The sequence below is a fragment of the Acanthaster planci genome, linkage group LG03 (genome assembly GCF_054643075.1).
Source record: "Acanthaster planci isolate LZ-2023a linkage group LG03, COTS_SCS, whole genome shotgun sequence".
In the NCBI taxonomy this organism is placed as follows: Eukaryota; Metazoa; Echinodermata; class Asteroidea; order Valvatida; family Acanthasteridae; genus Acanthaster; species Acanthaster planci.
In genome coordinates this window covers 15193824-15209398 of record NC_141779.1, presented here as the reverse complement: position 1 = coordinate 15209398, position 15575 = coordinate 15193824, and the positions used below count along the sequence as shown (strand labels likewise).

Here is a 15575-nt window from a genome sequence, read left to right as displayed (position 1 = left end):
CTAAACCACCTAAAGGCTTGGGTCACGTGAGTACTTACACGGTCAATTGGATTTCACAGTCAGACGCGGTCACTTTGGCCTGGTGGGATTTCGTTCCTAAAAAGAATAAACTTACACCTGTGGGAATCACCAAGGTAAACGAGTCCATTAGGGCTTACGTCTATGCGTTACTCGGTGCACAAGCACTGATGAAGACCAGTGTTTTAGCCACCGGCACTGGATTAGACACGCAACGGCAATTTATTACGTTCGTGGAATCTTTAATTAATTCGGACCCCGATCTCGAACAGTCGATTGACCAATTTCAAGATTCGTTGCAATATGCAAAAATGCCTTTAAACTTTGTTGTTGCCCCGGGGTTACACTTAGCACCCTCGGACATGGACTTACGCTCAAATTTATAAAACGATTTACGTTTTTTGTATAAAAGTCAAAATTATATAACCGACCGCTAAAAATAAAGTCCACAGGTGATCCGCTATCCATCCGACCGCTTTACTCGCCACGTTGAATATCCAGCTCAAAACGCTACCGATTATCCCGGGCAAAGTGCCTAAAGCTTTCAACCCGAGTTTCTTCAATACATTGGCCAAATTCCAAAGCTGACGTTTGATCCAATCGGTTACGCCACGTTTACTTGGTGGTTCGGGAGGCTCAGGTGTCGGTTCGGGCGTGATGCTAGGAGTTCCGGCAGCTCTAATGCTAGCTACCGTACTACTAACAATGGTACTTACGGCTAAACTGAAAGCCGTTAAAATGCTTACGATCGTCACGCCTTGTTCTCGAAATATCGTTCGAATCTTCTCACGTAAAGTTTTGTCGGAATTCATGATCTTTCCAATCGTTTAATTTGACTCCTTTTTTTGATCGGTATTTTTATCGATGACTTCTAATCTACCCCGTCTTCCGACTCGTAGGTTGTCCAATTGCCGTTGAAGTTCTGTACGTTCTCCTTCCGATTGTCGCTTCTTTTAACTCGGCTTCGAATTGTTGAATTTTTGCGTCTAACTGATCTAATTTACCTTGATTTAAAATTAATTCTCCTTTTATCGTTTGTAACGATTTATCTAAAGCGACGCGTTCTCTGTAATTTAACCCTTTGGTTTGAATGTCTACGTCACGTGTGAGGTCTTCTACGATGTCGCTCGCTAGATCTGCTTCTTGGGGCAGTTCTACTAATTCTATGCTCTCAGGATGAAGTTCCGCGAGTTTACGAGCCACTTCTTGTGCCTGCTGTTTTGTTTGCCAGAAATGTAATCTTGTAAGCCTAAGACGCGTCTTATAAAACCCATGTTTGTTCTTTGTCTAATAGTATTTAGGCTAAGAAATACTTTACTATTATTTTCTTGGGTTAAAAGAACTTTTTTGCCTTCGAACTTTACGTACAGGCGATCTTTACTATCTAAAATTAAAAATATTTGGGTCTTTAATTTCTATTTCGTAACCAGTTTCTTTTTGAATAGCTGAGTAAAAATCATTCACTTTAGATTCGCGCAACAATTGCCTAAGCTCCATTAAGTTGACTTATCTTGTCACTTCCATTTTGTGTAAAGGATCGACGTATTTAATTAACTCGTATCGCTTTTCGATCTCTAAACCACCATATATTTCTTCTTCTTCGTCTGGCCCAATGTCAATAGGATGTGTAAAATCAGGGCTTTCTAACGACGAAGTTTCACTATCGTCAGTAAAGGGCGTTTCTGTTTGCGTCGGATTAAGTGTTAAGTCTTCCCAAGCCGATTTCAAGTCTTGATCGATTTCTTCTTTGTTCTCTAGTGCTATTTCTTCAAAATCAACTCCTCCTTCAGCCATTTTACTTTAACTTTAAAATAAACGATTTTAAAAACAATGTTTTTAAGCGGTCGGTAGGCTCGCGGGCAATATACCCTGTGACACTAACCAACCCTGGGTAGCTAACGCACCGCTAGACAGCGCGGTCAATTTTAACGCGTCTTCGATAGATAATTTATTTAAATCGGGCGGTTTGATTTCAAATAGCTTGCTCGATAGCATAGCGTAACCTATGGAGATCACTGAGACTACAGCGCCGTGGTAAACAGTATTGGCAATTCCGTTTACGTCGATTGATTTAGTGTTACTCATTTTTTATATAAGGTGTTTTAAAATTTATTCCATATCTAAAATCTCGGGTTGCTCGTTGTTTGCTTCGCTTTTTGGTTGAACAACTGGTTGGGTCGTTTCAACTTTCATAGGCGTTGATTTATTTTTCCGAATTAAATATACTGCGAGCGCACCAATTGCTAAGCCACCAAATATTAAATTTTCATTTTCCGAAACCGTTTTATAAATTTCATTTTCCGAGCTCGGTTCACTCGCTTCACCTAATTTCATCTTTGGGAGCTGCTGCTTCATCTTCCTGTCATGATCTGTTAATTTTTTACCTTGTTCCACGCATCTCTGGTTTTTTACTTTAGTCACCATTTGGATTTGGGTCTTTACCGGGCTGTTGGCCGGGCTCACTTTGCTTGCTTCTTCCGTGGTTGACATCTTCTTTTATAATAAGAGAACTCTTGTTAAACTCCAGACGCTTTGTTGTAATTAGCATAGCAGCCAATGGTGATAAATAGACTCCGTATTTGTAGCAAATCTCGCTTATTAGGTGCCCCATTGTTTGACTTATAATCGGGTCCTCGTTTAAATCTTTTGTCAGCGCTTCTTCGGAATTCTAATTGATATTAAACCCGAAAAATTCGACTGGGGTGGCAATTCCCAAAAGACATTTGCGCTTACCATGAACGCATTTGTTTCGATCATTACATATTTTAGCGACAGCATTGCAGCTTATGCATCTGGCGCAAATTTTACCGCTATCTTTGATTTTAAAAATTCTAACGATTTTTCTTTTTGGCATTTATTACATTTCTTAGTTTCCATCTTAATTCAATATTTATTTTAATACATTTTATGATTTTTTATTGAATGAAATAATTGACCAGCGGTTCAGTATTTAAAACCAGCTTGTTAAATTCAACATCACGTAAATATTTTTGGATCTCCCCCTTTTTTCGTCTGGGATTACATCGTTCTCGTCGAGACACTGATCAAACGAATTACGATCTTTACAATGAAACAAAGCGGTCCAAGCGGTGTTTGTCTTTGAGCACTGAATTGTACTTTTGGCTAAGCAACCAACAGCTATGCAAATAATGTCTACCGCTGAATGCCATCTTACTTAAAGTGCACGTGTTACTTGCATTAAATTTTTTGCGATACTTGATAAATGATTCGATGCGCAATCGTCGATGATAAAAAGTGTATTTACCCTGTCAAATAATTTTTGGTAAAGTTCAATTGCCTTCTTTAACTTTAGTCGTTCCGTATCTAAATCGCAAAGAAAAACATCGTCGTCTGTGTACGTCCATAGCCATTCTAAATAAGTGGGACAAATAATTACGATCGCTTCAAACGCAAACCGATATTCAGTTTCCAATAAATCAAGCACCCATTTTGTTTTACCCGACCCAGTATTATTGATAATTAAAGCGCAATGCGGTGATTTAAACATCTTTTCACTCATTTTATTTCAAACTCAACAAACTTAATACACCAGACTCTTGAAATTTCCGTCTTCAACCGTTAGTTGAGCGTCCATCACCAAAAACACGTACATCGTCAACGGCCCTGCGGTTTCGGCCTCGTGCTCCATCTGAATCGATATATCCCCGCCGCCGCCTAGAGGTCTACCTGACCCGTGAGCCGAGTTATCGTCGGAACTTCTGAAATCGAGCCACAAGCCGTACTTATCTTTCAAATATTCAGCCATATCAACCCCCATTAAATTTCAATCTTTCATCACCACTCTTGCCGATTTGGTATCTGAGTCTCCAAAGTACTTAGTCACCTCGTTCCAATGTTGATATTCAAACAACCCCTGGGAGTACAATTGATTTGGTTTACCTTCAACCGTGATGACCGTCTTTGTAACGTGCGGATTGTAAAATCTCTGGGGGTTTTTGATAGCTGGGTCTTTAAACAATATCAAAACGCCTTTCACGCTCTTGATCGTTTGATCGATGCTAATGTTCCATAACGTGTCCGCCTTATTTACCGCTTGTTTTTTCCACGAGTGTATCCGGTCGAATAGTTAATAGACGAGCCCTTTGTGTCTGCTCCTCAAAGCTTGGGCCAGGTCTCGATTGGTTACTACTTCATATTCTAGGGTAAGGTCTGAAATTGAGTACTCGGCCGCGGTGTCTGAAGAGTTAACCACTTTATCATGCCCGTTAAAAGTCAATTGATACGTCAAAGGCTCTTTGAAACCCAACGGATAGAAAGGCCCGCGATCCGTCAACATCGGCGTGTCCAGTGGAATCGCGTATCTGTTTTTGAAAGCGTACGCAATTGCTCTATCTTTACCGTTCGTTTTTATCGTCAGAACCCAAACATATCTTGGCCACGTTTTCCTTTTCTAAACCAAAGTACGCCATATTTTGGTCTGCGAAAGAGGCATCCAATTGTCCTTAAAATTATGAAACACATCTGCATCTCGGTAACTTATGATTTTATTGCCTTGTGAGCTTACGTTGATTTCTGAAACCAGGTTTCTCGCCAGGTTGTTGTACACGGTGCGGTTGTCGTCGGATGCGCTGTCTAGATCGAGTTTAAAAGCCAACTTTGCCGTGCCGCGTACAATTACATCGTCCATGCCTAAAGCGGGAAATTTTATGTTTAACGTGTGACCTGCGGCTATTGTACTCGGGTTGTGGGTAATGGTTACTTCGCGTCTTTTCACCTTTGATCACGCGAGGTACTTTGAGCCTGCGACTCGGGTTTAGTTTTTTAGTGTATTGTTGAGACATATTACTTTTATATTATACGATTTTTATTTTACTGTAAAATCTTAAAGAGGAAAGAAAAAACAAAGGATACACCAATCGCAAAAACAGGTCTTCGTATTCCATTAGTTGACTTTGCTTTCTAAACGTTTCTTTTTGGATATCGCCAATGTGATATGCTATATCTGCGCGTATGTCACCCAGCATCTGCTCGATGTTTGTTTGATCGGTTTGAATCTCAATTAACTTGTCTTTAATTTCGCCATTCATTTAATTTACTTATTTTAAAAATGGCTAGTGCTTTAATGATGGTTGGAGGAGCTATAGTAAACGCCTTGGCATTCACAGGCTCAGAGTTTTTATTTGGTAGTCTAGCTAAATGTAAAGTCGACGAAGAACAAAGCATCACGACCTTGCATTAGAGCAATTAGCGCAAGCAAAAGAATCCTAGGAGCAAAACCGCGTACACGTGTTAGATTTTTTAAAGGAACGAATGCAACACGAACCCCCGAGTCAGCAAACTTTTGTAAACGGGGACGAAGCATTACGAGCTTACAGCGAATTGACCGGTAACAATATAATGCTGTTACCACCAGAACCTAAATTGTCTGATTTCTACGCACCTTCCGAGGATCAAAAATTCGTGAGTTTGTGTGGATTTTAGGTGGGATGGCCTTAGTCGGTTTCTTAGCTTATCGATTTGCGTAACTTTATTTTAAAAATGGAGCAAGAATTTTCAAAGTTGTTTTACAGCCCGCAAGGCTACTGGCGAGGAGAAAGCGCTGCAGATCATCTACACGAAAAGACCGGTGCGGACAAATCAGTTACGAGAAATTGGCTAAAAAAGCAGGCCATTTGGCAAATATATTTACCCACACCTGCGTACGTACCGAGACCTACAATGTTGCAAACCGAGTTTGTCAAACCAAACGAAGTGCATCAAATGGATATATTATATTTACCCTGGGATCGTGTTAAAGAAAAACTTTTAAATACGCTTTAATGATCGTAGACGTGGGTTCGCGGTATAAAGAAGCAGAACCGTTGACCAGTAAAACCGCCGAGCAAGTGAGCGTAGCGAGCAAACAGATTTATAAAAGGTCGCCCTTGACCTGGCCTAAAATTATAATGGTAGACTCGGGATCTGAATTTAAAGGCGAGTTTAAAAAGTTAATGGTTAAACACGGGGTAGAAATGTAAGTGGGCGGCCGGGTGTTCACAGGTCGCAGAAGATCGTGGAAAGGTTTAACCATACTTTAGCTGAAAGGTTATTTGGCCATCAACACGCTCAAGAAATGTTAAACGAGGGTGAGCGAAACGTGGAATGGGTAGAATGTTTGCCCCAGGTCATAAAATCGTTAAACGAGGAAAACACGCATTTATTGATGCTGTTCCTGCAGAAGCCGTCATATTAGACCTAGTGAAACAAACACCTAGTGCACCTGTTAAAAGTGCATCGCGTGAATTACCTCCAAATGTATTAATTAGATATTTATATTGACCGGGCGAGCAAGAGGGCGGCACCGTCAGAAGGGCAACAGATCCGGTCTGGTCTGTGGACGTTTATCAAGTGGAGAAGCACACGGGCCAATTTAAATGAGTCCGGGGCAAAAGGGTAAAAACGGGTCCCACTTTATATTATTTATTAAACGGGCCAAATAGGAGTTTTGTCAAAGAGGAACTGCAAGTTGTACCCAAGGATACCGAATTACCGCCCGAGTTTTAACTGCACAAAAACCTAATAGAGGGCTTTCTCTTTGTCTTTTAAATTTGAGTTGTGCACCAAACGATTCGCGTTGATCTTTTGTTTTCAGCTTGACAGGTTGCTTGGCTTGCTCAAGGTCAGTTGCTTTAAATCCCCTTATCCTCAATTTATAGTGCCCGTAAGCCAACGTACATGTATCAACCCCGTCTGGTAATATACAGCGCTTTGTGTCTAATGGCGAGAGGCTCAACTTATTTTGCGACACCGTGAATACCTGATATTTGTCAGACCTAAATAATAGCTGTTTATTGAAATGCTGCTTCTGTTCAAATAGACAGCTTTTATACATATCGTGCGATAGGTGTTTTTGAGTTACTACCTTTGTCACGCCTTTCACCTTCTTTACATTTTGATCGGTAGTTAAGATCGAATATATTTTTGGACGTATGCAAACAACCTCTGAAATTGTTTGGCCACCGAATTCGCCTTTCATTTTCCCAATGGCTTTTTATTTTTTGAATCTTGAAGTTGATGATTGGGCGGGTCATTGCTAAAGTCAAATAGTTTACGCTTTTTACTCAAATAGCCGTTTAAATCGTCGGTTTGGATTTGGACGAGTAAACTATCCGTATCCGTATAAAGTAAATTTAGTTTATCACCAAAATTTGATTTTAGTTCATTGTAACAGAAATTGTACATTAAAGTTTTGAATAGGTCAAGCACGCTTACTCCGCAATAAATAGGCTTGTGTAGCTTGGTCTTTACGCGATACATTTCCACAAATGAAAGATCGCACTCTTTAAACGGAGTGGTTGATTTGTAATTCGGTTTAAAAGTTAATTTTCTGTACTTATCTGCGTCCTGTAAGTCCCTCAATAAATGACCGTCCATACGATAGCGTACGTTTTCCATAGTCTTGCCAAAAACAGAATTATTCATCAATTTGAAGAAATCCTTCTCAAAATCAGACTTGGCCAATTTTCGCAATTCGGTGTTTTTGTAGATTTAGCTTTTCATCCAATGCCACTGTTTAAACGACATGACGCAGTGTACCTCTTTTAACTGAAGGCCGAGTTCCAGGTACTTTTGCAACGTGTGATAATGAACTACGTATTTTTGTTTGGTGCCTAAAGTGACCAAGAGTTTGTCCACTTGTGATATAAGCTCGCCGTTGTCAATAAATTTTCGTTGGTAGCTTGAAAACCATTCATTAGGAATTGACATATTTTCGGGCACAAGTGGGAAGTCATTGTGTTTGTCGTGCAAGTCTTGCGGATAGTCTAAAGTCAAATCAAACATGTAACCACGCGTGTCATTTGGTGGAATTTTAAGAATAAACTCGGGAGTAAATTTGTCGAAGTTTTTTAGCCACTGAAACTCACCCATGGGTAACGATTGACTCATGGCCCAGCCGTATAAATTATTGGCATCTAGGTACATGATGTGCGACTGGTTGATTTGGGTCGTAGTCTGGTAGTCCCAAGTTGTTCGCCTTTGCATATAGCTTTGCACCCCCACTCGAGATACCACCTCTTTTTGCCATTTCAAAGAACAAGTGCTTGTCTATGTCTGTCAGTAGTTCCAGTTTAAAACCTGTGTGCTTCAAAAGAGCGTCCCACAACAGGCCTGGTGACGTGTAATAGTTAGCTGGGTCAAGGCTGTAGTTCTGTTTACAGACTTTGCGGGAGTTCTCAAATATACCCGCTAGTAGTAACATGTCTGTTTCCACGTATAGGTCATGGTAGTTGCCTAGGTTTTGGCAGTTAAACATGTACCACACTTTCTGTGCCCTGAGGTGTTCTTTCTCGGTCACTGTGGATTGTCTCAAAGTGCTATAAAATGTGTCTCTAGGCGGTAGGTTACAATTTTCGTAGATTTTTTGTAACTCGGGTGACCAATTAATTGGCTTGGGATTTGCAAATGTTTCGTTGATCTTGTCTGCTTCCTCAGAAAGCGATCGTACAAAATTAAATGCCGTGTCTGTGCCGCTGTAAGTCTCGCGTGAAGTGCAAATCCCGTCACATCTGACGACTGCGTAAGAATAGCCACAAGGCTTATGGATTTGTGTTTTGGCTGTGTTTGTATCTGTTGGTGGTAACTTTTCTAAAACCGACTCAAAATCAGTGTAAATGACAAAAGGTGCATCTTGCTTATTTTTATAATTTTCAAACTTGAGAATATTTTCGCCTTTGGGAGGTAATTCGACCTTAGATGCCGGTGCGTCAATTACTTTACAATCCTCTTGATGTCGAGTGAGTCTCTCTTTCGTTTGAAAGTGCGACAGGCATTTGAAGCATCAAAATAATTTACCGGTATGTTTTGTAGCACCGCACATAAACCGAGAGAAGTGTTTAATGCAACAATAATGGCTCTTTTCGCCTTTGGTAAAATAGAGTAAATTAATGGGCTCTTCTGCGCACTTACTTTAGTAAAGCACGTAAGTACCTTCTTTCCCGGTATACCCAAATACATTGATAGCCAAATTATTTTGTGATTCAATACATGGGATCTGAGATATGGGTGTTGGAAAGTCAACATTTTTTAAATTTAGACCATCTTCTTTTGTGTAAGTCGTGGTGCGATCCTCGTGTATTTTATAATTCGGATTAATTTCTAACTGCCGTTTGACATTGTCAGAATACAATTTCAAAGCAGATCGCAACAACCAATGGATGCATTCTTGGTCATCTTTATTTTGAACGTTTATAATTGCCTTTTTACAGCTAAATACTTTGGTAGTGGAATATAAGTCGCGCCAACCGGGTTGTATTTTACCACGTTGATGTAAAAAGCTTTTACTTCATCAAACACCCAGCCAGAACCACTTAATCTTAATAGCCCTTTGTAATTTTAACGACCCATTTTCCTTGAACTCGGAGAGTGCTTTGTCTTTGATGTACTTTCTGTAAAACCCAAAAAAGTAAATTAAGTAAAACTTCGGTATCAACTCCCAATTGACAAGCTAGATTTTTAAATTGTCGTTGACTCTCTTGAATCGCTTTTACGAGTTCCGACTTTGTATGTTTTTTATGCTTTGGTGTCTGTAAAGGAATGTCATATCGTTTAACAAAATCTGCCAAGAATGATTTTCTTAATTGTCTAAAGCCTGATAAAACAGGTTGGCGTTTAGGTTTGGTTTCCTCATTCATTCCTCTTATATATAAAGTTTTTTTAACCTAATTTTTCTCAAAGACTCCAGACCAAAAGCATCATCTCTTTGTAACAATAGTAGTATAGAACAGTATTTAATAAGCATGCCCCACCTTCAATCATCGTCCCTTTTCGCGGTAATCGGAAACTAAGTCACGGCAAAATTGAAATGTAGGTTTTATTAGAGTGAAATTATTTTGTTGGGTTTTTGGATCGCCAAGGGTGGAATGGCTTTATAAAATTTTTAAAAAGCGGGTCGCAAGGGTCTGGAGTGTTTTGATTTTGCCGTGGTTTAGTTTTGGTATTTTTTGGTAAACTGGGGGATGATGATTTAAGGTGGGGTGGGTCTAGTAAATCCCGTTCTATACTATTTAAGTACAATTCCACAATTTCCAATACAAAATTTGGAATCCCTTTCTCAGGAAAAGTTTGGCCTTACCGAGGTGTGTGGAGCTGTTGTCAATATTGGCCACACACAAGCTGCCTCCATCAAAGCCGTCCTCTGCGCCGATGGTGTGAGACCACCAGTCTCGCGCCTTGAAGAGAGACATGACTCGGCTTGGGATGGCAATATGTGATGGGCAGTTGAACTACATGAGAAACATAGGCCAAAATTTGTTATTGAATGGAATGAAATACACTTTTTTGTACAATGTAAAAAAAGACGGAGGCCCAGCATCACAGCCCTGGTGAGACTCATGCTGAATACGGTGAACACCAATTGCCTGTCGTCTGGTAGGCCTACTTCTTTTTCACCTGAATGACTACCCTCCCCCCACATTAAATGTTGAAATTTTAGTCTTATTGGAAATAAAATATGGACATTCCCCTAAAAATGTTATGACCCCTATATCAGAACTGCACTGAGCACATGCAGTAAGCCTACTCAACCGCACACCACCACAGCCATGACAGTAGATGTTATGTCAACTTTCATCTATAGACTCAGTCTGTTCATGCAATTGGCCTTTTGTGAGTTAAATTTGAATAAAATCTGGCACACTGGGTTATCTAATTGTACATTAACACCTCAATTTGAACTCCGACTAAAGACACTGTTGCTATACAACGTGATTTGGGGCAAGGTTTTACATAGTGACTATAGTATCATCTCTGGAATTGACTGGTTCCTTTGTGCCATTCTTATCCATTGAAAACAGTGTATTGGTGCAAGGCGTCTTTTATGTAACTAGGCAAAAGCTTGCCCCGAATCACAAGGTATAACAACAGTGTCTGTAGTATGGAGAATTCAAATTGCTATGTTCACGTAAATGTACAGCCAGTCATGGCCATGAAGTTGAACATGATTAATGCATTGCCGGCAATGGCCATGCTTGAAACGGTTTTGCTTACCTCAAAATTTCAACTTTTCATACATCTCACGATAAAAAACATAGAACTGTATAATTCTACATGGAAATTTTTTCTTCATACAGTGAAAATTGTGGAAGTGGAGTCAAAAATAGGATTAATTTTAACCTAAACTCATTTTTAGCTGACAAGTGTCTCCTGCGCCGCCGTAAACTATTTACAAGTAGTTCAGGCAACCACTAGACGGGTACTGCGTTAGTGTATCATGCAAATACCATTTAATGTGGTCTGGGAGCCGCACGTAGGGAGCCTGCGGTTTGTCAACCTCGTTCTCACATACCTGGGTATCACCTTGCAGATGCCGCTGCCGTGACAAGAACCATAACTGGACAGCGCTTGCTCACATACTAAAATAATTCAGAAAGATACAACTTAAGCACCAAAAATAAAGTGATGTGATACCAAACGAACATCGGCAAAAAACTTATATGTTGAGGGTCGATGCCAAAAATACAATATGTTTAAGTTGCTGTTTTCAAACACCTGTTTTGTGAAAAAAAATCCCAGATTTTCGGTAGCTGTTTCTGACCTTTCTGGCACCTGAAGATGATTGATTTCTAATTAACATGCTAACTAGAGACATAAAGTAGGTGTTATATTACCTGAATACGTCAGGAGAGCTTTCTGGAAATGTTGCTATGACTTTTCACCGATCCTTTGTGGCAGTAAAAAGCAGAAATTTGAATGTTTTATTTTTATGCTTATGAAACCCAGGGACGGAAGGAGGGCACTATCCAAATTTTTGAGGAGAGTATTGCATTCTTGGGATTTTGGGAAGGGGAGGATGAAAACAAAGTGAAAATTGCCCTTGGGGTCACACTCTTGAAATTCCAGTTAAATACGTTTTGCTATGTTTCACCAGGCTGCGCCATTTCTGTCCCATTTTGCATCGTTGTGCGCGTGCTTTTAGTGGTTGGTGAAGTTCGACCACTGAGTTCAACAGCAAGCTGAAATGAGGGCGCTTTTTCAAGTTAACGGTGGCGCACTTGTGCCCGCAGTGATGGGGATATCACGGGAGGGTATTGTGAAATGAATTGATTCGGCAAATACTTATGAAAATGAAAACGAAAATTGTCCAAGGTTTCCCACTCTGAAGTGGTGACACTCTGTTCCCGCAGAGTGTCACCACGTGGTGCTACTTTTGTTTTGCAAAAGTTGTGCACATTTTTTTTATAATGGTGTACATGTACAAAAAAGATGAAACGCACAATTTTGATTAAATGTGTGAGTGACGTGCTGGGGATTTTAGAAAGGAACTAATGTTTTTTTAATGAACTGGAAAACACGGGGAGATTGAAAAGAAAATTGTCCTTGTGGTCGTAATTTTAAATTTCCGGTGAAACAAGTATTGTTTTCTTGTACTTGAGCGACTCCCCGCGTGGCCTTTTCTCTCAGAAACACAGGCGATTCACAATAGGGCGCCTCCAAGAGTTTGCAACATGCACGCCGGCCAATCACAGTGTCAGCCCAATGCGCCGCTTTGGAAAGGGAGACGGAAAAGGGGGCCACACAGAGCGACTTGCGTCATGTGCATATTATGCTCAGAAAGTGTACCGTAGGTACTTCGTGCATCCTGAGCCTTATGTGCATATGACACACGTCGTTCTACATGGCCTCTTTTTCCGTCTACAGTTTGGAAAGGGTCGACAAATTTCGCGCGTTGTGATTGGCCAACACGTTGCAAACTCTTGAAGGCGCACCGAATTGTGTGGTTGCGTATTTAGTGTAGTGCAAGTCTGAGTTGTGTCCTGGGTATGACATTGAATTGCATCCCGAGGTAAGGCTTCGGTACAGGAGCTCCGAAGAACTGGGGAGTGTAGAGTCGCACCCAAGTTCATGGTCACTCCTAGGTCTGCTCTGGCCTGGAGTGGTAGCACCTGTTTGCTGAATTAAAATCATTGTGCCTTCAATGAGGGTTTTGAGCCAGAGGATAGGACAAGGACAGTCCAACGCAGAACTTCCGACCCGACACGAGGGCCTCGCGGCCACCATCTCTCTAGGTCATGACAGATGAACCTCGAGTGTAAAAGATGGGGCCTCGCGGGTGCAGGCGTACACTACACTTCATGAACCTGAAAAGTTCACGGCGCAGGTTTGAAGGACACGTCCTCACGTTCACCAACACTGTAAAAACACTGGGTATTTTCTGCCCAACATTGGATACCAGGTGAATCGTCTAACTGTTGGACCTTTTTATATAGCTGCATGGTTGAACCCGACTGCGCCGCGCTGATTCTCTCCTGCATATATGGGCAAACTAAACTTGTATATAGGTCGTCTGATGGTGACCCGGTCAGGAGACAACGACTGTCTTTCGACAGGACCCTGAATGATCAAGCAACCTTCTCCAGGGAGAGCAATGTTTGATCCATAAGGAAGGGGGCCTAGAAAAGATAATCCTTCCAAACTCGTCTCCTATTTCCTGAATTGGCTAGCCGCAGTCAACCGACAACTTCAAATGCGGTCGAACAAGAACAAAAAAAAAGCGCAACACGTCCCTTACAATTAAGGTGTACACAGTCTAAAACTCGCATACTGGAACATTAGAATCATGCTTGACATTGCAGATAACTTGAACGACCCAGAGCGTCGCTCAGCCTTAGTTGCACATGAGCTTCTTAGACTGAATTTTCGCTGCTCTTAGTGAAGTTCGCCTCTAAAGGGTTGGCAGCCTTCAGGAACATGGCGCAGCTAGGCTACACTCTAAATTTACTGGTCAGGCAAGCTTGAGAATGAGAGACGCCTCTTGGATATCGACTTCACGATCCACCTCGACTCTAAACTGGAAAGTTCGCCAAATGGTCATCGGACCACACCTTTCTCCATGCGCCTCACACTTCCAAACAAGAAACTTAATTATCACTCTTTTCAGCGTGTATACTCCGACTCCTCAAACATGTCCAAGTTGTTCCCCAACCTGCGCAACCTTGTACAAAACATTCCTGCTGATGACAAGGTAATAATCCTTGACGACTTCAGTGCCAAAGTTAACTGAGATTCAGAAGCCTGGACACTATAGTGGACAGGAGTTCTGGCAAACTTGACACAGGAAACTGTAATTCTCTTAGAATTTTTCGCGGACAGACGCCAGAATACCACCCAGATGCGTCCTTGGTCAAGACACTGGCACCTCATAAATTACATTTTAGCGCTTCAGAGACACTCCTGACGTCTTGCACACCTGAGTGATATCAGGCAAATCTTCAGTTCAAGCTCGAAGATCCCATTTGCCCCGCAGATCCTTCTCCGGCACTGCTTTGGGAACACCTGAACACTGCTTACTTCTGAAGAATACGATACTCCTCAAAAAGGAACAAACACTGGTTTGACAAAAAAGACCAGATTATTCCAGTACTGCTTGCAAATGAAGAGATCTGCTCACAAGGCACACCTCACCTAGCTGTCTAGTTCTGTGAAAAAGATCCAAACGAATGGTGGACCAACCTCGCAGAAAGAACTCAGCTTTGTACAGATACTGGAAACTACAAGCGGTTTTACAAAGCCCCAAAGGCAATGTACGGCCCTTTCCATCATGCAGGTTCAAAGCCATTTGCAAGACGCCCGTCATAGACAGAGTCCATCGTGAACCGGTGGGTGGAGTACTTCAAGGCCCTCTTCATTGTTTACAGCAAGACTCAGCAATTTTTAGCATCCCTCACGGAAAGTTAAAACAGAAGTGAACGACATTTCAGCCCTACAAAAGCCACTTCAGACTACAAAAGCCACAGAGCAGTTGAAAAAGTGGCAAGGTAGCAGGCGTTCATTTAATCCCTCCAGAAATCTGGAAATATATGGGGGACCCATGCTTATACACCAAGCCCATGAACTCTTTGTCTACTGTTGAAGGCAAGGTAGCTACTACTGAACATCGCTACACAGTAACCATCACCCTGCATAAAAACACAGGCGAAAGGTCCAAGTGTATTAACTACATGGGATAACCCTTCTCTCCACCACAGCATGCTTGCAAGAATGCTTCTAAACAGATTGATGCCATCTATCGCAAGAGAGCAGCTCCCATATACCCAGAGAGCCAGTGTGGCTTTGGAGCCAACAGGAGCACTATTAATAATGGTGGTCGTACGTACTCAGACAACTCCAAGAAAAATGCCGGGAACAGAACAAAGGGCCATACATAACAGTTGTCGACCGTACCAAAGCCTTCGACACTGTGAGCAGGAAAGGTCAGTGTGTCAAACCGTAGGACAACAAAGCCGCCCACCAAGGTTCTTCGTCATGGTCATCCATTCCATGAAGATCAGCGCGGTCAAGTCAGGCACAGTAATCTCAGATCACTTCTGAAAAGCTAATGGCGTGAAGGCCACGTGCGTCCTTGTACCGACTTTTTTCACCATCATATACCGCTCTGACTGCAGCCTGTTTATCTTAAGACGACTGTAGGCTTACTTAAAGACATAGGAGCAACTGATCCGTCAGCTACTCTTTGCCCATGATGCTACCCTGTTCGCCAATAATGAATCTGCCCTGCAGCGAATAACATTCTGCTTTGCCGAGCTGCCGATCTCTTCTGTCTGGAAGTCAGCCTGGAGGAG

The 15575-nt window shown here is 41.6% G+C and overlaps 1 protein-coding gene across 3 annotated transcripts in view; it reads right to left on the bottom strand.

The window, feature by feature from the left end:
• Positions 1 to 11181, bottom strand: part of bbs9 (Bardet-Biedl syndrome 9) — a 35892-nt gene extending 24711 nt beyond the window's left edge. For 2 of the 3 annotated variants that reach the window (XM_087134745.1, XM_087134746.1), the window contains exons 1-2: positions 11005 to 11180; positions 10091 to 10241 (exon numbers count right to left, since the gene is read on the bottom strand). In XM_087134745.1, the coding sequence (XP_086990871.1) occupies positions 10091 to 10202 (112 nt within the window). In that variant the 5' untranslated portion in view covers positions 10203 to 10241; positions 11005 to 11180. Of the gene's footprint in view, positions 1 to 10090; positions 10242 to 11004 lie in introns of all 3 variants that reach the window. The other variant, XM_087134744.1, reaches the window with a different exon arrangement.
• Between the last annotated feature and the right edge of the window lie 4394 nt (positions 11182 to 15575).